The sequence below is a fragment of the Gordionus sp. m RMFG-2023 genome, chromosome 5, assembly GCF_954871325.1.
Source record: "Gordionus sp. m RMFG-2023 chromosome 5, tfGorSpeb1-WG-v2, whole genome shotgun sequence".
Lineage (NCBI taxonomy): Eukaryota > Metazoa > Nematomorpha > Gordioida > Chordodea > Parachordodidae > Gordionus > Gordionus sp. m RMFG-2023.
Window position 1 is genome coordinate 24,465,658 of NC_088779.1, and position 23,200 is coordinate 24,488,857.

Sequence of the window (23,200 nt, forward strand, 5' to 3'; positions counted from 1 at the left end):
TAATAAAATAAATCAAATTAAGATAAATAAGGTAAACTTAAAAAGAATGTTTTTTTTTACTTTACAATATTTTCACAAAAATTAATCCTAACCTCATGTTAACAAATAATAATATTTTTCCCTTTCTTCTGTTAAGCTTTACATAGGAAGTATTGTTGAATCTTCCCCAATATGTTAGCATCTTTTTCACTCTTAAGTTCGCAAAACACATAATATATTCGTGGTCTGAAAAACCGACTTTATATAAAAACCGAACCGTCAGGAATTGTGATTATTTTTTCGGAGTGTGTCGGGTCTGGAAAACTCAGTTGGGTCGAGTTTGAAAATATTTATCTTTACAAATTTAACCGGTGATTTTATTAAATCATGCTTTGTTTATATAATTATTTCACGATGTCGTATATTTTAGATAACTTCTCATTTTTTTAAAAAAATATATGATCTATAGACTTCGTTCAGGAATAAGGAATTAAATTTCTGTTTGGGTTACGATAGGGTCATAAATCTTTTTAAAATAAATTAGGGTCTTTGTCCAAAATCGGAATATTTTTTTTTATGCAAATCTTAACAAAATTTAACAAAAAAGAATTTAAATTGCAGAAAATATATTGAACACATTCTTTTTTGTTGGTAAAAGTCTTTTTTTTTACTTTTAAAAGTTTGGAATTTTGTCAATAATTTAATTCCCTTCTTTTTTTTTATTATCCGGCAAAACTTTGCCAACCTTACCCAGTTAGGCTTCCAAATGAACCTTCATTTTCACCAATTGCTTAGACGAACATGTGGCTTGAAAACGATGCTGTGAGCCTAGATGCAAATTTTCTCGCGGCCCCTAGCAAAAAATTTTTAAGCGATCTTTGGCCACTTTTATTTATGGAAATTGAATATTGTCTTCTTTTTAATCACCTTTCCTCCTTTATATAATAACTTAAGTTTTGGATTTGATTCGGTAAACTATAAAATTTTTTAGAACAAATTAATAAAAAATATTGATAGTGTTCAAGAAATCAAGTAACCAATTTGGAAAATGTTCTTAACCTTTGGGGGTTTCACATGATACCTAAGTCGGAAGTGAAACACAGTTGTGTTCAATGTACAGCGAAGTTTGTGTATTGTAGGGAAAAACTTGCTATATAAGTAATTAAAATGATATTATTTATTGAAATAGGGTAGGTCAGGGGTATATGACATCTGTTTTGCTCTTCTGCGATAGAATTTTATTTTTGTAATTTAAACTACTTATATTTTGGATAACCTAATCATTAGACTAAATAATAGATTTAAAAAACGAAGCATTCTACCATTTGTTCTATGGGAGCTATTTAAGATTAAGTAAAATTCGTGCTTTTTACTATTTATACCAACAACCTTGGCTAAAATGGCAAGCCCTTCGGGGTAAGATGGCACATATCAAATTTAACCCAAAAAACACAAAATTTTTCATTTTTTCATTGTTATAAATATTGGAGGCAAAAAACCAAATTGAAATATTTTGTGGATTCCCTGGAATTTTCTTGCTTCACAAATTATCCATTTCATCCCTTGCCATATAGCCCTAGTAGTAGTTAGTTAGCTTTAATTTCTCTCGCAATTATTTTAAAAGCTAGCAATTCCCAACGATGTTTATTCGGTAGCTTAGACATCAGGAAATATATGCTAGTACATAAAATTCAAAAGAGTATCTTTGCCTTAAAAACTGCATAAAAGGGCTGGTGAAAAAGGGTTAATAAATTGTTTTTGATCAGTATATTGAATGCGGAACTCCCACTACTAAATGAACATATGGTAGATAGTAATGTTTTATTAAAACTTAATATTTATAATGGCTCATTCATAATTATAAATATTCGTTTTTCTTTCCTTCCAGTTTGCTTCATATAACAATATTATCACTTATTTTAAGTTTATTATATTTAAGTTAATTGATTAAGATCATATAAACTTTATTTTAAAATAAAATTTAAAATAATTTTGACCATTTATATAATTAATATTATAAGATTTTAGTATATTAATACCACCGGGTAATTAAAAATAATAATTTTTTAGAGAATTTCTTGATATTCTTAGATGAATAACTGTTCTATATTATAAGGATTTAAAAATTGTGCATTAATAAAATAAAATTTATGTATATTTTTTTTAGGTAATTTCGGAACATTCCGAGACATGAAACGAAACATAATTTTTTTGGCGGAACGGAAACGGAACGGGAATACCGAAATGCATTTGTTCCGGATCCCTGATAGAAATACATCTTTTGGCCATATTTGAAGTAATTAGCCCTAAAGATGAAGATGTTATAGATTTTTGTCTTTTCCCCCACCTGCTCTATAGTTCTGGTCTCTCCTAAATGTATGATCTGGGCCTACACAATTGTGACAGGTGCATGTAGACTAATATGTTATAGGGAGGAAAAATATTCTTAATGCCTCATGCGGGTATCAATTATGTCGCTGGAGGCATGAATTCCATGAATTTTGGATTGTGATACGTTTACAGAGTTTAAAATACGAAAGTCATATTTTTTTGTTCCTAAAGCCAGACAGAACGTTCTTTCAAAGCGGTTTTTGGGTCATGTTACCAACAAATTTTTTTTATTTCCAAAAAAATAATGAATTCTAGAATTAATTTTTTTTATATAATATAATATAATAACAATCCGGAGCTACATTTCAAAACGCTATTTAATAGTTATTAAAATCAAAATTTTTTATTTACGATTCAAAATATGGGGATCTAGATTGTTTTTTTAAAAAAAATGTTATCATGACCCAAAAACCGCTATGAAAAAACGTTCTGTCTGGAAATGGTCCAAAAATTTAATAACGGCTAATTTGTGTAATCGAAATTATATTTTTTGTATAAACATAAATTAGGATATAATCTTAAAAATTAATAGTAATTTAAAAACATGAATAGTGAACCTACTATCATCCATTTTTAATGTTTTACCTTATTCCTAAAATAAATGATCAATATTATATAAGTCTACATCTCAGGTTAAAAATAACTGCTATTGAAGAATTTTTTTCTTAATCTTACCTTTTAAATACATGCACATATGCCTATCTCAACATTGCAATTTTACGACTTTTACGATTTAATATAAAACAATATTTTAAAAACGAAATATTTTAATTTAGCTCGGGGCTCAATTTTTTTTAAAAAAATGATATATATTTCTTTTTAGATTTTCAAAATGGCCTTTTAGATATAAGAAAAATTCAAAATTTTCAGGGGGCTCTTCAAATTTTTCTAGGGGCTGGAGTCCCTGTGCACCCCCCTGCCCTAGTGATGCTATTGCTTATGACACAAATGATAGCAAAAAAAAAATAGAACATCGGAATTATGATTAATGATCTAGCGAACCATAACTAATATTCCGAAATACACAATATAGAATATTACGATATTCTAGAAATTATCAGCAAATTTTAATGGAATATTTTTTAAAAAAAAATTATATTAAATATAAATGTAAGTATATTTTAAATCGAAGAAATATATCTCACTTTATCTAAAAAATTATGCATATCACAATATTCTTATGCGTCTTTTCGTTTTTAATTAACGTGGATAAGAGAAATAGAGTTATAGCCGACAAAATATCTAACAAAATATCACAACAAAATGAACACGATTATTCAAAAAGTAAAAAAAAAAATCAATTTATTAAAGTATTATTTTTTAAATCACAATAAGAAATGTCCTGGACAAAAATGCCCTTTGGATAATATGTTACTGGACAAAATACCCCAATTTTACAAATTTATTCAAAATGCTTAAAAAATAATTAACGTTCCCTTATGTCCGATATCATCTTGCCAGTAGGTATATTTGTCTGCCTTTTATCAGGGTTGCCATTGTTCAGTGTCTTTTTGTGTCTGTCCTTTATTCATTTAATTTACTCTTTAAATTTAAAAATAATATATTCATGCTAAATAAGATGAAAGGCTTGACAAAGTCATTGAAAAACGAAGAGCGTGCCTATCGCCTAAGGAAATTAGTCTCAAATGGTTAGATTATGTTAAAAAAGGCCCTTTTCCACAGATGATGGCTGCGGAAGACACGAATTTTGTTCCTGGTACACCATCAAAAGTACCGGGAGTTCCATCCATCTTGTTCCCTGACATTAATATGTTAACTGATAAAAATAAAAGAAGTTCCCTAACAGGGCATAACATACAAGATCGAGAAAATGAAAGATCTCTTAATTACGACGTGAACTTTCTCATAGACGAACTGGATCATGCTGCCCTTCCCATGCCTTTCAAAACGGAACTCTTAGACAGTCTTAGAACCTATAAAAAATTTGTTTTATCTCAAGCTCGTTTGCATTCCTCAAAAAATGCAAGGGCCTCGGATATCAGAGTTTCTCATAGATCTTACTGTCCGTGGACATATCGCAATAACACTGATTTAAGGAGGTGGCCCCCTGTCATACTTGAGGCCGTGTGCCACCATAATCCCGGAGCCAGATGCGGAAGCGGGATGGCGAAAACAGAATGTCAGGCGGTTTATTGGGACATGAGAGTAGTACGAATCTTGAATGCATGCAATAAAGATGGGTATTACATTATAGAACCTGGCGTAAAGTCGATTGCAATAGCCTGCGTTTGTTCGTCCAAACGAGTGATCAAGAAAACCAACACAGATGATGTATATGTGAAAGAACATTTCATTGATTGGATGGAGGGCATCCCAACAAGTCGATTTCCGGATTAGACCTTTAAAAATAGGATTGTACATTTTGATAAACAGTATTATATTCTTAGTTTGCACCTAGAAATTGTATTATTTTTTTTATCCACTAGAAATTTTTTTTATCCATAATTAAAAAGTATAAAAGTTTTAAAAAGAAGGAAGTTATATGTTTACTTATAACATCATCCATCAGATTATTTTTAATGTATTTATACCCTAAAATTTATCCCCACAAATTTTACCATCTATCGTTAAATTTAATTATTATATTATATTTATAATTTTTTCCTTAATTTAAAAAGTATATGTATATATGTATCGATATTGATATATAATAAATTCGATTTAAAATATAGAATTAACCTGCCTAACTTGAGCCCATTTGTAAATTTATCTCAAAGATCAAATTGAGTACGTCATTCCGGAATTTATAAAGTGCTTCTTAGTATAAACTATTCAATTTTAGTGGGCAATTTTTTTTTGTACTCGAATAAGAACAAGTTTTACACATCATTTAGCTTAAGGAGTGTCGGAAAAAGTGTTTCATAAAATTTATAATAATACTATTTTATATCTGAGTTACTTATTAAAAGCACTTACATATAGATCACCTAGGGTCTAATTACGTAATACAATCTATCTTAAAAGCATAATTTAAAATAAAATTGTTTATAAGAAAATTGTAAAAAAATGTAATCATGCTGAGGCAGATTAAACTTCTCGATGCGCTTTAATTCGTTTCACCTTATTCTCTAATTTTAAATAAGTTTGTTTAAAAGCTATAATCATTTTTTTAAAATACTATATATATATGGATTATATTTTTTTATATGCCATTATTTGAATTCTTTACGAAAAGATATTATTCATCTTACAGTAACTAATTCCTTACAGGTATGTGTTAAATATTATATTATTTTTAAAAAATATATATATATATATATATATATATAACTATATATATATATAATTATTAATATATAGAAAAGTATAATTTAAAACTAATGAGTATAAGCAAGGAATACTTTTATAGATATAAAATATAGTAAATTTATTTATATAAATTTAAATTATATATGGCGTACAATTTTTAATTTTTAAAGGACTTCATTTTGCATGCTGGAATTTTATTCCAAGTAACGCGAATAGTGCACATTCCCTAAGAAATTTGGGACAATCTTATCATATAATTTCTAATCAATCGATTTTCAAATATATTTTATTGATATTACTAATTAAAGTTAATTTAAATTCTCATGACTAATTATCTGAAATTTATTAGATTAGGTAGTAGTTATATTACGTGATGGAATACAACTCCGGTAACTTTAAAAATGAAGGGGCGCTATAAAAGAGTTTAAATATTAAAAATTCGGCATAACATGGCTTCCAGTCATTTTGTATTATATTATGGAATTATTATTTTACCATTCTATATAACCAAGCTATTAAAGTGCGTTCTTGTTCGTCTTTATTTTGTTTTTTTTTCTGAATATCGCAATCATCTCAAAAGGGCAGCTAGACACCATTTTTTAATTTTTTTTACACAAAATGATGATACTTTTAAAATATATTTATAAGAGTATATATATGTTAGCGGCAATATGTTATTTTTCCAACTTTAAATCATTTTCTGAGCAGGTTTTTTAAAAATATAAATATCTTATTTTACCGGAAATAAATTCCAGTATGTTTATAATATCTATCTTATGAATTTTATAATAATTTTACCGTTAATTTTTGAGTCATTTATAATTTATATGAAAAATCTATGGAAAAACTGATATAAATTATAAGTTCAAAGGTTCATGGCAAAATTATCCTAAATTCATAGGGTAGGTATTCCAAACTTGATGGAATACATTTCGGGTAAAATCAGATTTTTAAATCCAAAAAACGCGCTCAAATAATGATTTAAAGTTGAAAAAATATGTTGACAGAAAAATCACATTCCCGCTAACGTATACTACTTATCCTTCGTGGCAAAGTATATAAACAAAAATACAGCTTATTTTGTATAATTCGCCACGAATTCACGCAAACATTGGATGAGAGGGTTATTTGTTCTGAAAAATTAGGTTGTTTCAAATTGCTGTTTATATAATTCTGAAAAGGATTTTAAAAATTAAGACTTTCTAGGACGTGAATTTAGATTTGAACGGAATAATATCGATTTGACAAAATAAATTTTTTTTTAAGGTCTCCTTACCATATCTCTAATTTTATATAAAAGTTCGATGTCATTTAGATAACCGCTCAAAATTTAATGACTGCAATCTTTTTTATAAAAGTTCGATGTAATTTAGATATTTTTTCTTCTTCTATAAAATGAACTGTCACGATGTTGTCAATCAACCTCACCCATTAGTGTTGTGTTATTTTCAAGATTTTAGCCAAACGGAAAATAATACTTAAACCTCGATATTTGGTAAAATGATGATCAAACCCTTCCTCCATATATATGCTGAATTTATTTTGGCTAAAATCATTCCATTTTTTTGAAAATTTGAAGTTGTTTGTATAATAAATTTTGCTAAATTAATTCCATCATTTTTTAATAACCCCTTGTCTAAAAAAATATCCTAAATAAAAAGGCCCAGGCAAAAACTCGTATTTAAAAAAAATACATTAGACAATATCTCAATTTTCAAAGTAAAACTTAAACGCATTTAAAAAGGTGAATATCTTTTAAAATTGAACCTTATTTTTAGATATTTACAAATTTTTTAAAATTATGATATTTTTGACCGGTAGCTATTTGGACAATCATGGAGAGAAGTTCCGGACAAAAACACTCTAGACAAAAATACCCGCGGATCGAACAAAAGAAAGAAATTATGACTTAATAGTTACTTAATTACCTAATACTTATAAAAATTTTGGATATTGTAAAAGGCTCATTCTGAGTCGATTTCTAAAAACGGCTAACTCAATATTTAATTAGGAAAAATATTATACAAGTCTTAAGATTTTGCTCATAGGTAGCACAAAGGTTTGAACATCTATTAACGAAATCTCGAGGCTTAGACAATATTTTTCTTGCTAAAATATTGAGTTAACCGTTTTTAAAAATCGGCCCAAATCGAGCCGTTTAACAACATTAATTGTATTATATCAAGAAGATCTTTTTGTTTTAGAATGTAAATATTTTTTTTAGCATTAGATTGATTCAATCGGGATAGGTTTTTAGCTTAAAATTATGCGCAGGCGTGGCAGCGTAATGTAAAAATTTTATTTGGTGTACTCTACTTTTTCTTTGAACACCGTTGGGGTTAAAATTTTAGACTAATTTAGACAGTTACCGAAACAAAATTTTACCATCTCTTATATTCATAGTTTGGCAAAAAAAAGGCGATTATGTTTAACTATTACCAAACATACATAAAAAAATAAAATGGTTCTATTACAAAATAAGAATAAACGCATATATAATTAATTTATGAATAAGATGTTATCTTTGTTTGTTTATTTGGTACGATATGTTTTATTAGCATGCGTTTGATAATGTCATCGTTGGATTTATGAATATTGAACAGTTCCTTTGGAAATATAAAATGTCAGCACATTCTCTTTGACTTTGAGTATGATGGATGATTTAAGAAATAACCTCATATTTTTTAATTAACGATAACTCGTTATGCTTTCTTTGTTTGACATTATAATATAAATGAATGAGTGCAACAAAAACGACAATTGATCACTTTATAGATGTATTACTCAAATGGACGAAATTAAAAATCTGCTTACATGCCCAATTTATCAAGGCATTTTTCTAATAGTAGGTTAATAGAAATTTGATTGGGACTCAATTTTAGTCAAATTAGAGAGGTTCCCGGATTATTAAGAACCTAAATTTGACGGGTTAACTGTATTCGATTCGATTTATATTTTATAATGCATTTTTAATAAAATACAGAAAATATAAATTAGTATAATCTTATAAGGGGGGAGGGGGAGTTGTCCTTCAGACTTCCCGTAGAGCCAGGTAATTACCAAAGAGATGAATATATATATATGAACTGCACTTAAAAATGTTAATGGCATTGATTAATACAATTTTCAAATGGAATAAAAATAATAAGAAAAAGATTTTAATAGGCCTATTCAATGACATATACGAATCAATGAAAGTAAAAAAAAGAAGAAAATGAAATGAAAAGAAAACAAGAAAAGAAAAGAAAAGAAAAAGAAACTATTCCTATTAATACGAATAGTTTATTTTTAGTTTTGGTAAAATTACGAATAGTAAATTATTTAATTCGTTCCTAGATTTCAATGTGAATTTATTTTAATCAATAATTTTGTAAATCTTATATAATATTGGAATAACCTTCTAATAATAGTAAAAAGAAAAATCTCAAAAAATCTTAACATCGAATCTAGTGTTGTTAAACGGCTTGATTTGAGCCGATTTTTTATAAACGGCTAAAGCTCTTTCGACATCTATTAGCGAAATCTCGAGGTTTAGGTAATATTTTTCTGGCTAAAATAATGAGTTATCCTTTTTTTAAAAAATCGGCTCAAATCGAGCTGTTTAACAACACTAATTGAATCTAATATCCATATACAAGTTTATTAAATATTCTCTCTTCATCACTCATATTTAATCTAAAATTATATTTAATATTAAAGAATATATTTTTTTTAAAAAATATAGCATGATATAATTTTACAGAAGGCGCCCCTAAATGGAACTCATTCTTCAATAATTTTTAATAAAAATTTTGCTGTGATTTAAGTAGGTCGCGATTATATTATTAAATATTCATTTTCAAGGATAATATACTCAAAATCAATTATCATGTTGATAATCGATAGCTTCCGGGGCTTTCATAGTAAAAGGGTGTTGAGTATAGTTAGGTAATGGCCAAATGCCGGCTAATTCGGCCCAATCTTCAGGCGCTTGCCGGAGAAAATCTGTTAACATTAAGGCATTTTAATTTATAATAATTTTTTCCAAATTGGAGCTGCTATCTTTCTCAGAAAAACTCCAAGGCCAAAGGGCGGCTTAGTCGGCTAAAAATATAATTACTCAACTATATTCATGAGTAAGACCAAAAAAGGTAAATGTTTTTATTTAAACCTCACACACAGTGATGCATGGAATTGAGATTCGCAATACACTTGTCAGTTAGTTAGGTTGGGTGTCTAACATCTAAATATGCTAGTGCAAGCCCAGCCGAACTGGACTATAAAAAATTCGGGTCAGTTTTAAAAAATTAAAAATACGGCGATTTTTAAATTTTATCTTTTTATATCAAATTAATCAAGAAAAATATATTTTTAAAATCTTATAAAGGAGCTTTAATATTCAATCTTATACTGTTATTTTATTTAATAAATTGTGGTTGTTGGGGAAATTAACATGTAAAGGTTAAATGAGTGATATGTATATATATATATATATATTCAACAAATTTTAAAAAGATACATGAAAAATAAATGGTTACTTTTATCGTTACTATCCTTCAAAAGTATATAACTTGTTAAAATTATTTTTTCAAAAAGTGTAACCATTTACTGTACTGGTTTAACTAACACTAGCTTATACAATAATTGTCTATCATAAGATAAAAAATTATAAATTTTTTTTAAAAAAAGAGTAAATTAGATTGACATACCACCTGAACAGATGTGTCCCGGTATCTCTTACTGGCTATGACTTGCATTACTCTTTAAAAATAATAATTATTACATTTTATAGGATAGAATTGCTATTTATTTACCCCCATTTTTAGCTTGACCTTGATTATAACTTTTATGACAATTTTCTTTTTTTAGTTGAAAAATTTACTAAAATCCCATAAAATCTTTTATCGCTTAAAAAAATAAATAAATAATAGATGGTCTATTTTTGGTAATGAATATAATAATTAAAAAAATGTCGTTCAAATTTAAATGAATATTTTTTTCATTACCCCTCTTTTTAGCGAATTCAAATTTTTTTTTTTTTTACTTTAATGGTATGTATATATGTTTTATTTTTGCTAAACGTGATCAAATATTTATACTATATATAACCTATTTTTCGAAGAAATAAAACTAAATTTAGCCTGTTTTATAGTTTAATGTAAAAAAGAAAAGAAAAGAAAAAGAAGGGGGGGGGGTGTGTATATGTATATATATAAATGTATAAACCATCTAATTTTATTTAACAACAGATAAAAAGAAGAAGAAAGAAAAAACTCACATTTCTTCCACCATGAGAATGTTATTATTCATTTTGATATGGTTGGCTAACAACAACGGATATTTATTGCAGAGTTATCGAGAAATACATCTAGGAAATGAAGATGTGGTAAATCCAAATCTAAATTTAAATTTTTTAAAATGTTTTGCTGACTCCATAATGGACAACGACTTGTTAAAGTTTTTGGGTGAAAGCCAAGAAGTTCCCCAACTTGGGGAAGACCTGCTAGAATTAACGCCATCTTACGATCATGGCAAAAAACTTAAGATGCTTAAAAGGCTGTTACAATTTATGAATAACCATAAAGCTTCAAGCCCTTATAACAAAATTTATATAAATTGTCTTGACCAGACCTTGAAAGATGGTGAGAATCTTCAACCGGAGATGTTTGCGATACACAAAAAATCGCCCATTAAAAATATGTTAGAATCTTATGATATAACTCCCGATTACGCGAACGATCAACCAATCAGTGACAAATTAACGTGTCATCCCATACCCAAGGACGATTTCGACAAAACCATATCGGCACTATGGCTCTCGTCTATAAGCAGGACCGGGACTACGGATGATCACATATTTTTCTTGCCTGATGAGATGAGATTTTTACAAAACATGAAACGGAATGCGGGGGATAACCAAGGTACCAAGAATCCCAGCGCGGATCAATCGACAAAAATTTTATCCTTCAATAAGTATTTAAATAATAATAAACGGAACAAATACTACACGAAAAGATCCACTCCAGACCATGATAGCCAAAGAAATGATTCGATCTCTGAAACTGATTCGAGAGACTTTTTGGCCCACCTATACTCCGATATGATGCAATATGCCGGTGATGACAGGGTCAAAAAAAAGAATACCGACGAAACGAATATCAAAAACCGATATTTGCACGTCTCCAAGCGCTCTTTCTGTCCTTGGGTGTATATCAATAACACCGATGTCAATAGATGGCCTAGAAGATTTATAGAAGTCGAATGCTCTCACAAGGCTGGCACCGAATGCGGTGGGAGACCCGATCATGCAAACATTAAACGTGGTATGGATACCCAAAAAATTGGGAAAAGCGAATGCCAACCTGTTTATTATGAAGCGAAAGTTATCTATTTAGAAGTAGATATATATATTATTATATTCAAATTTATCCTTTTAAATTGAATTTGTATTTATCTAAATGGAATCATGAAATTATTTAATTTAATGATAAAGTAAGTCAAACATAAATTGATAATCGGGGTGACTTTAGTGACTCTAATATAGGCTTCGTTTGATGATGTTTATAGGTTTAGTATAATAATATATTTTATCGACGAATATAGGATTAGGAAGTTTTTTAAAATTTTTTTTCTTTCACTTTCTACCAAGTATAAAATTAATAATTAATCGGGTACAAATAATAGAATATCATTATTAAAATCCAGAATTGATCATAAAAAAAATAGTTTTGATCAGTAAAATGTATATAATTTATGAGGTAAACAATACTTGTTTATAAACTTTAACTGATAATGAAGTCATTTTGGATGCCCTTCTGCCTCCATCATGGGGCAAATATTTTGCTGTAGTGAACCTCTTGGAATAGGTGTTAGGGCATTTGAGATAAAAATAAGTTAGAAAGATATTGGTTTGATTAAACTATAAATTTCGGGGGAGGGAGACTGCAAATTATGCAGGTAAAAATTATTTTTATAATATTAAATTCAGTTTTATATCTTTTCTTATACTAATAAACAAGCCATTTAAATAAAGTTACTTTGATATGAATTAATAGATAATATAAGATATTATTTAATATTATAATAGATGATTTTAAATATTTTATTGTATTTTTTAAAAATCCTATTTTCAAATTTACATTTTAACAATTAAAGACTAAAATATATAGAAATCAAAAAATAATTTTGGGTCAGTTTTGAAAAATAAATTAGACATTTTGTAATCTCAAAATTTAGATATAATTGATAAGATATTATTTAATATTATAATAGATGATTTTAAATATTTTAATGTATTTTTTAAAAAATCCTATTTTCAAATTTACATTTTAACAATTAAAGACTAAAATATATACAAATCAAAAAATAATTTTGGGTCAGAAAAATAAATTAGACATTTTGTAATCTCAAAATTTAAATATAATTGAATGAATTTATTGGTTATTTTAATATTATAATAGATGATTTAAAATATTTTAATGTATTTTTTAAAAAATCCTATTTTCAAATTTACATTTTAACAATTAAAGACTAAAATGTATAGAAATCAAAAAATAATTTTGGGTCAGTTTTGAAAAATAAATTAGACATTTTGTAATCTCAAAATTTAGTTATAATTAAATGAATTTATTTATTGGTTATATTAATAATAATAAGATTATTTAACTGGTTAATATAATTAAAGTTAATTGAGTAAAAATTATTTACAAATCAATTAAAATACTTGGGGGAAAAAAATATTAACTGGTAAGTGGTAAATCTATTTTTAAGTACCGTAAAAAACATATATTTACTGGAAATTTTATGTAATCATAAGATACTTAGATTATTATTATTTATACTTTTAAATTAATATAATACTATTAATTTTGTTAATTTTCTGGGAAAAAAAATTTCATTTACACATTATTGCTTATTTTATTTATAATTTTGGCAATTTACTTATTTAGAAAACTTAATACTACAAATCCTATGCTTAAGTTAATATTGATAAGATTACTTTAAATTTTTGTTGCCCATCTCATCTCATCTCACCTTAACTTAAAATAATAAATAAAAATTAGACCGAGAGGTCAGCGCAGTTTGACCGAAGCTAAGTCCGGACGACGGACTGGTCTTGACAAAATGTTCATAATATTTTTATGCGTCGGGCTTGGTCGAAGTTTTGGTATTTTTTTAAAACTAATAATTCGACCAATTTGTGTTGTTGTTTTTCTTCATAAATTATTACTAAGCGGTGGGCTGTGTAAAATAAATTAAAGACCGAGCTTTAAAACCCGAGAGAAAATTTTACGACCCGGTTTTAGCCCAGATCGCTCCTACCTCAAATTTAAATTATGCCGTTTAAACTGACTTTGAAATTCCTTTATTGTAATAATCTAATCGAATAACCATTTTATGATATTTATTTTTTTTATATAAAAAAAAGCCTTGCCACCCCCCTCAAAAAAATCCAAAAATGAGGTATGTGATAGTTAAACCAAGTTTGCTACCTTTAAAAATGGCTTGCGTTTGCACTTCCAAGAGAATATCTGACGTGGGAAAGAAGCATGATTCTGTTTACATTAAAGAAAAGTTCATAAATTGGGATGAAGATATTCCGAAAGAACGACCCATGAAAAGGGGATATGATCCCAAAAAGTTTATAAAAGTCTATTATGACGATGGAAATGCCAAATATTACGATTAATCTCGTATTTAAATATTTTTGATGTCGTAGATGTTATTTATATTTGTAGGCGATATAGAAAAAAAATATATATTAAAGTAATTTTGTAATTTAACTTATAAAATGTGTTGTGAAGTATTATATTGAAAGATATTTTTTGATATTCTGTAATATAATTAATTGTACATTTACACAAACATATATGTATGTATTATTAATAAAATCAAAATCTAATTTAGTTGTATGTAAGTGTAGATGGCTACTTATAAAAATGTCCTATCGAAATTTTTTTTTAAAAGATATGTTTATAAAATTTGAAGAAAAAACCTTTTATTTTTAATAAAATTTTTGTTAAATTGTATTTTTTTATAAAAAAAAATTGATTTGTCTTTAAATTAATTTCTTCCCATAATTTATCTGAATTATCATCTTGTAATGTTGCATTTAGCAATTTTTGTTCAAAATTTTTATTTTCTTTTTAAAATATTTTGCAAAATGTAATTACGAACATTGAAATTTCGGGGTTTTAAAACTAATTATATTATACTATCAAAATGATTGTTTTTAGTTATTTTAAAGTATAGATACTTTATGAAACAATATAATAATAATCTTTTTAAAATAAAAAATAGATTTTACGCATTCACAATTTCAAAAATCTAATAAAATCTTTAACCTGAATAGATTTTTTTTTAAAGATCATACCGCCCAACACATTTTATCGCCTATTTATTATTGTTTAAAAATGGCATCACGACCGTGTCACCGTTTGGAATATTATTAAACAGCGGTCTGATGAGCCGTTTATTTAACTTCCTCTAAACAGGCAAGGTATTATGATTTACGTCTTTGTTCTACCTGTATATCCAAAAAAATATACAAATAACAAAGTCATATTTATTTAATGTAAAAACTTAAAACAAACCAGAGTAGGGTATCACAGCTCTAAAGGCTGAATGTCCTGAGGCATACAGAAATAAGTTTCAAATATAATCCATGCATGGTATAGATATTTTCACAGCTTGTCTATAATTCATAACGATTGGGCAGGGAAGATTACATGGATCTTTCACTAATGTGAGTCAAAAAATAAATATGTAGGTATTAGATACCTAATAGCTTAGGATTCTATAATTTAACGAATATGCTAGTATATCTTGTAGATATAATGAGTAAATTTAACCGGTAAGGCGAATAGCTTTGGGAATTTTAAAGTATAGGATGATACTTTTAGTATTTGTTTAAAATGGAGCAAAAAAATATATTGCTTACAAATTTTCTTTAGATTTGGAGCATATTGAACTCTTGAAAATTAACTAACTAATTGCATTTATATTCTCATCTGGTGCTAATTCTTATACTTTGTGAACAATGAAAGATTTTACGTTTGCAATAGTAGTGATTCTTTATTTAAACATTGTTAATACATTTGGTATAAAATATTATATCTAAATAACATATCAGAACAAATATTATATAATGTTATTATTAGATTCGTATAGTTATATTGTAATAAGTCCTGAAATATGATATATTTTCAAAATGTATTTTTTTTCTTCTTAGTTTATGTATAAATTAATGTAAACAAATATATAATCGATGGTTATTTTGGCATATTTTTATTTGCCGCATACAACGCATGCTATTTCTCGTCCATCTGGATAGGCCGAACATGGGAGCGCTCCACATTTGACTTCAACAATATGCAACGCACTCCCTCCTATATCGCCCTTGCGTTTTCCTCCCTCGTAACTTGCGTCTGGGGTTCTGTCGATACAAATGTATTGGGACCGAGAAAATCTGTTACTCAGAGACATGAGATAACCGGAATACTCCTTGACCATGTCTGAAATATAGTGAAAATAATTTTTGAGTCATATAATAACTTTTAATGCAAAAGCTGTGAGAATTCTCATAAATTGAGGACATAGTGAATTAAGGTATCAAAACCAATATCCGGTAATTTTAACAAATGCATATCGGTTAGCTGTTCTTTTCAATTTGTTCCGATTTTTATAGGTTTTGGATTTTTGGAACAAATAACCATCCAAAATAATCTAATAAAAAATATTTAAAAAATTTTTAAAAGTAAAAATAAACAAAAATTATTTTTTGTTTTATAAACAGTGAAAAAAAATATAAAAAAAAATTTTGTATACTATTCAAAAATTATTAGCGTAATTTGAAATATTATTAAATTTAAAAAAACATTATGAACCGGTTGAAATCGGTTCAAAAGCTTTAACAATGGTCCGATTCTCTCATATGCAAAATTTTTATAACAGTTCAGTTAAGGTTACTATTGAGAAATTATTTTCAATTTTTTTTGGTTCGACACCAGTGTAAATATCCCATTCTTTTACAATCTTAGCTTAATATTTCTAAAATAGTCCTCCTAATTATTTTCATTTTTTAAAGGTTTGTAAAAGTCTATTATTAATTTAATACAATTAATAACTTTACTATATACGCACTTTTAGGACATTCCTTTCGTCCGGGAATCATGACATGTGTACACATATGGAAAGTATAGCATATAGCGCAGACGGCTTGCTGTCCTTGTAAAATTCCGACAGGTGTAATGAAGGGACTGGATTTAGTGTGCAATCTATACTCCGCCCCATATAAACCAGCCAAGGGTTGGTCGTTGGGCCCCGAAAATCCCGCTATATATCTATTAATAATTGTTGTCGTGGAATTTATATGGCATATATTTTTAATTATGCTATGAAATTTATTAAGTTGTTCTTACCCCTTAAGTTCCGGATTTTCTGGTAAACACAGGTAATTGTGACCTCCTCCAGGAAATTCATCAGAGAAGTGTCCACCGGCGATGTATCCAGTGTAAAGAATTTGAGCCCGTGTATTAGAGTCTGCGCAGGTTTTGCTGCCCCAGTGAATGTAATTAGAACCGCCACATAGAGCTTATTGTATATCAATTGTTTGAATTTATAATCGTGTAAATAAAAATATATTCCAACAAAAAAAATTAGCACATATTAATTTATTTAATACAACAAAACTTACACATGACGCGGGCATCTGCTGTGCATTGTGTCTTACAGGATCCAGGCGAACCCGGAGTCCCCAAAGGACCATCCCTTCCGATATTTCCTGAGGGACCGGATTCACCGTCTCTGCCTGCCTCTCCGTCCGGACCTTTTTCTCCGTCTTTTCCAGGGAACCCAGAAAGTCCAGACTCACCTCTTGCGCCAGGCGCGCCGATTTGTCCGTCAGCACCTGGTCTGCCTTCGTTTCCAGATCTTCCATCACGGCCAGGCTCACCCGATGCTCCTGTCTCGCCAATAAGTCCTTGGGATCCGTCTAATCCTTTTGGTCCGGGTCTTCCATCAGCCCCCGGATTGCCTGACTCTCCGGGCAAGCCAGGAGATCCTTCTCTTCCTGATTCACCACCTATTCCATCGAATCCTGGATTACCGTCAGATCCCGGTTTTCCATCAAATCCTCTTTCTCCGGCTGGTCCGTCTTTGCCATTTAGACCGGCTTCTCCGTCCTTGCCCTTTTCGATAATTAAATAAATGCTTTTATTGGAAAAATGTAATGATCGATAAATCTTTTTTTCATTTGCATTAAACAATATTGTATTTTTATAAATTTTTCTATCATATTTGACTTATAAAAAAAATCAACTCTCGTTTTAAGTGACTAGGTAAGACTAAGAGTGGCTCTTACACCCCCTAATCACTTAAGCAAAATAGTTCCCACCACCCACCCGGAAAATATAACCACTTAGCCCTCCACCCCCTTTTTACTACCAATTTCCATAATTGACTTTTCTTAAATTGAATTTTTATATCCTTTAAATTAAGAATAGTAGTAGAAAGCATACATTTATAAAATTGTCTTAGTGTAATAACATTCAAAAATATTCAATTTTTGAAATAATAACTTAATATTTTTCTTGGTTAAAGTTAAGAGATGAATGTTTTTTTGCATGATCAGTTTATTCATTGATTTTTTTTTCTTTGTAAAATATGAACGAATGAAGTTGAAAGATATATAACATTGTCGTTTGTAAATTTGAAATGCAAAAATATATTTTAGTTCATTCATTTTTGAAATCTATATTATTTTTTTAATTTGGCACCATAATCGATTACACAAATGTAAAATCGTACAATTTAATCTCTAATATCTTATGAAAGGTATAAATTTAGTTAAAATATACAGGAACATCATATTTTTTTAAAATTTATTTTATTCTATTTAGAATCACCATAAAAAATAATTTTTCATCATAATTGTAATATTTTAAAAATTTTACTAAAATGAATTAACCTAACAAATTAAGGATTAACTCAAAGAAAATTATTTTTTATCACATGACCTGTCATATTTAACAAATCATTAATAAAAATGATTAAATTTCATCAAAAAACCATTTTTTTGATATATCCTAACTAACCCACATATCTCTCAAATCTTTAATTAACCTATATCTGTCTAACCTTTAATCCTACTTAATTGCTTAACTTTAAATATATTTCATCCAATTAAGATATCTCCTTGAGTTGCAGATTCCCTTAATTGGGTTATTTAACCATAATATACTGGTAAAATTTTATAACATAAAATGAAGTCCTCTAAAATATAATAAAATTTCCACAAAAAATGTTGAAAAAAAAGAAAAGGTTTTGAATAGTTTACATTTTAAATATTCTTTATATTTAATTTTAGCATAGCTGTATATTATGTAAATGTTATTTTTAATAAATTTTTTTTAAAATAAATCTTGTGAACCCTTAATTGAATCGGGTTTGGGGCCAGTAAAATCCCTAGGGTTCAAAGGTTTCTGGTTAGAGGTTCAGATTCACAACCTTGATATACAATTGCTTCAATTATGCCCTACCCCTCACCGCAAATATTTCGTACCCTGATGTAGATATTTCAAAATCGAATTAATTTTACGATTTTAATATTTATATCTTGCAGCGCAATAAGAAAATGAACCTTCTCCTATTCTCCTATTCTAACATGATAATTAATTTTTAAAGATGGTGTGTCCAAAATATCAAAAAAAATTAAATTTACAAACTTTGGAAACTTTAATAAAATATAAAATAAAAACAAGATTCTAAAAAATTAAACATTATGATTTCTTTACAATCTTAAAATTCGCAAAATATTTGAAAATTTCCGAATTTTTCAAAAAAATTTGGACATGATCTAAATTAATTGAACGATATTTTAAAAACTATTTTACACTTATTCTTATTCCTATTTGATATAAGAGATTTTAAGTCTAACGCTTCATTTATAGTAAGTGCGATTTTCTCCAGTGATTCAATTAAACGCTAGCGAAATCACAGCTGATTCGTGACAGCTATAATACTTTTTGGAATATAGGTATAAACAGCTGTCACAATTCCATCATTTCGCTCCATATATATAATTAACACCTTTATTGGCCTGCCTTTGTAAATTACAATTTCGCAACGCTTGGCACTTACCATAAAAAATGAACCAAAGAATGTATGAAATTTTCGATTATAGATTTAAATAGTAATATTTTGATTTTATTTTCAACTGCCAATTTTCTAAAAAAAAGTACTAACTGTATTTATAATCCTGGCTAATCTCTTAAAGAGTTAAGAAAATTTTTGTGTAATTGATAAAAAAAATTACTGGTTGTCCATCTTCACCAGGTCTACCATCTTGACCAGGGAAGCCATCTCGCCCTGGTTGACCATCTCTACCAGGACTGCCAGAATTTCCATCTGCACCATCAAGACCGGGTATACCTGGAAAACCCTTTGAAATATTATTTATAAATAGTTTTTATAATTTCTTCATTTTACTTATATGTATTTATTAAATTTTGAAAATATTTTTAAAGACAAAAAAATGGTTTCATTTTTAATATAATTTATATTTCATTATTTTTTTAAAAAGAAAGAAAAATTGAAAATAATCTATGGGTTAAGCTTGTTGATGTCTCAAAACTAAGTAATTTATCTAAATAACTTTCGCTATAATATAACTTAAAAATAAATATTTCTCACCTTTTGCCCATTGCTTCCAAATTTTCCGTCAGGTCCAGGGTTACCAGGGCGTCCATCTTGTCCTTGAAAGCCGTCCTTACCGAAAGAACCGGGTTTACCATCTAAACCAGGGGCCCCGGGAGATCCCGGATTTCCATCTGGCCCGGGAATACCGTCACTTCCCGGGAAGCCGTCTCGACCTTCATTACCATCTGATCCAGGTTGCCCTGGTTGACCATCCCTTCCAGGATTTCCAGCGTCGCCTGGAGGACCAGGTGATATGACACTACTTCCGGGGTTACCATCGATTCCAGGTTGGCCTGGTTCACCGTCATTTCCGGGCAATCCATCATTACCTGCTGGGCCGGATTGGCCAGCCACACCCTTTGGACCGGGAGTTCCTTTAGCTCCAGGGGTACCGGCTTTACCTGGGTTACCCGGGGCACCATCTAAAATATCGTTACCATGTATACCAGCTATGCCGTGTATACCTTCATCAGCTGGAATTCCATCGTTACCGGGTAAGCCCTATAAAAAAAATGTAATATATTATTATAATCATATGCATATATTTTAGGGTCATAATTTATACGAATTGATTGTATATAAGGATGTAAAAAAATCATTACAACGAAAACCCTCAAAAATTAAATATTTCTTAAAAACAAAAAAAAAATGGATAATATCTGATTATGATGATGATTTGAAAAATTTGCAATAAAATTGGTTGATTATATTTTCCACGAGGATTGTAGTAGTAAAAAAAATTTTTTTGAAAAAATAATGAAATTGTTTTTGTTTCGTTATTTTTTCTCCAAAAAAATAATTTTTTTCACCCCTATTTACATAAATTTTCGATTCTTGCACTAATAATAATCATGATACAAATTACTAATCAATTTTACTGGTAATCCGTCGCTTCCTGGCTGCCCATCTCTTCCCGCGGAGGCTTGAGGACCCGGTTTTCCAGGATTACCCCTTTTCCCGGGCTGACCATCATTTCCTGGGTTACCAATAGGGCCGGGTGGTCCCTAGAGAAAAATTAAATATGTATTAATTGGTATAAATAAATACTCAGATTTTTAAAAATACCTGTGGCCCCTCTCCACCTTGCTCGCCTTGGCTACCATCATTGCCTCTATCCCCCGATCTTCCATCTGGTCCAGGAGAGGCCTGTCTTCCTTTGCCACCTGGCGCGCCAGCTAGTCCAGGTGATCCATTTCTTCCATGAGGACATCCGCAATCTAAAACCAAAGGAATTAAAAAATATATGAGTTACTTAAAATTTGTCAAAATGAGATGTCCTTTGGGCCGTTTTCAATTTTTTTAAAAATAAACGTGCTCAGCTTTATTAATTCTTAAAATAAAAATTATATCTTAAAATACTCACCGACTTCCGTGACGCCACCCGTTCTAAGGAGTTCGTTGACCAAATTACGGTATCTAGGATCGTCTCGCCCGGCCTCTTCTCTTCTAGCCGTAAAATCACTTCCGAGGCCTCCGCTGGTGCCACCCTGTTGTTGAACGCGTCTTTGTTGCAAAAGTGCTCCAAAACCACTTAATATGGCCCCTCCGCGGCTACCAAAACTCCCGCCGCGACTACCAAAACTCCCGCCGCGACTACCAAAACTTCCGCTACGAATGCCAAAACCTTCGCTCGCGCTGCTACCTCCTCCAAAAATTGACTCCCCCGCAAAAGGTAGTGGTTGAGGAGCTGGCTGTGGAGCCAGTAAACCAGTGTCCGCATCCGTAAAAGCATGTCTTTTAATACGAACTCCGAAGAGGGTTACATTCTGAGCATCCATTCGACGTTTCTTTTTAATTTCTAGGTCATCTACGACTTTTTCCAATTTTCGCCTAGCCGCCAATACTTTCGCGGCATATCTTTCGTTCTAATTTATAATATTTCATAGGTCAAAAAGGGTTGAGTAAATTCTCTTGGTAATTATTGGAATTTAGAAAAAAAATTTAATCCCTCATCTGGCCTGGGAGCCGGCCATATATTTTTTTACGAATTTTTAGTCCCTCTCCGATATTTTATTTTATTGCAAAAGTATATTATATAAATTAAATACATTTTGATCAAGTTAAATAAAATATAAATAACTATTTTTTCAAAAATATCATTATCTTTTCCTTTTTTTTAACGAAGCATCATTAGAATTTTTTTAAGGCCTGGCTGGGATTCAGGCCGACTTGCATATTTTAACAGCATATGCTACAAATAGTGTTGTTAAACGGCTTGATTTAAGCCGATCCGATTTTTAAAAACGGCTAACTCGATATTTTATCCATGAAAATATTACGCAAGGTCTTAAGATTTTTCTCAAAGATGGCACAAAGGTTTAGAAATCCAATAGCGATCTAGAGCCATATTTAAAAATCGGCTCAACTCGTACAAGTATTAAGTTCATATAAATTTAAAAATTTGAAAATCAGAATTTAATAGTATTATTTAATATCATGGATTCCATTATATTTTAATTAACATAAATTGATTATGTGTAATTATAAAAATAAAAATATTTTATTTAAAGGATTCATAAAAAGATGTCTTATTCATTTGTTGTATTCTTAAATTTTTTTAAAATTTATTTATATCAATTCTAAAAATAAATCATACGAAATAAATCATTACTCTCATGTTTTCCAATTTCTTATACATTTTGTCGATTACACTTTGTCTTTTAGCCAATTTCGACATCATCATGTCAACCAATTCCCTTTGCTCCTGCTGAATTTGGGACAATTGCCCATAAAACACAGGTAACACCCAGCAACAAGTCAGGATCAGAACCAAGAAACCCGCGACACAAAAGAAAACATTTAATTTGCCTTGAAAGGGTCTAGTAGCTCCCATAATAATATCAGTATTTTTCTTTAATATAAATGGTCGAAAGTTAAATAAATC

General features: G+C 29.1%; 1 protein-coding gene across 1 annotated transcript; it reads right to left on the reverse strand.

Moving 5' to 3' along the window:
- Positions 1–15,906: 15,906 nt before the first annotated feature.
- LOC135930278 (collagen alpha chain-like) lies at positions 15,907–23,149 on the reverse strand. The gene is made up of 10 exons (XM_065467059.1): positions 22,928–23,149; positions 21,680–22,181; positions 21,382–21,533; positions 21,195–21,320; positions 20,311–20,817; positions 19,934–20,059; positions 17,315–17,807; positions 17,040–17,211; positions 16,762–16,961; positions 15,907–16,133 (listed from the first exon to the last, which is right to left on the reverse strand). The coding sequence occupies exons 1-10, from the start codon at positions 23,147–23,149 to the stop codon at positions 15,907–15,909; spliced, it is 2,727 nt and encodes a 908-aa protein (XP_065323131.1).
- Positions 23,150–23,200: the final 51 nt, after the last annotated feature.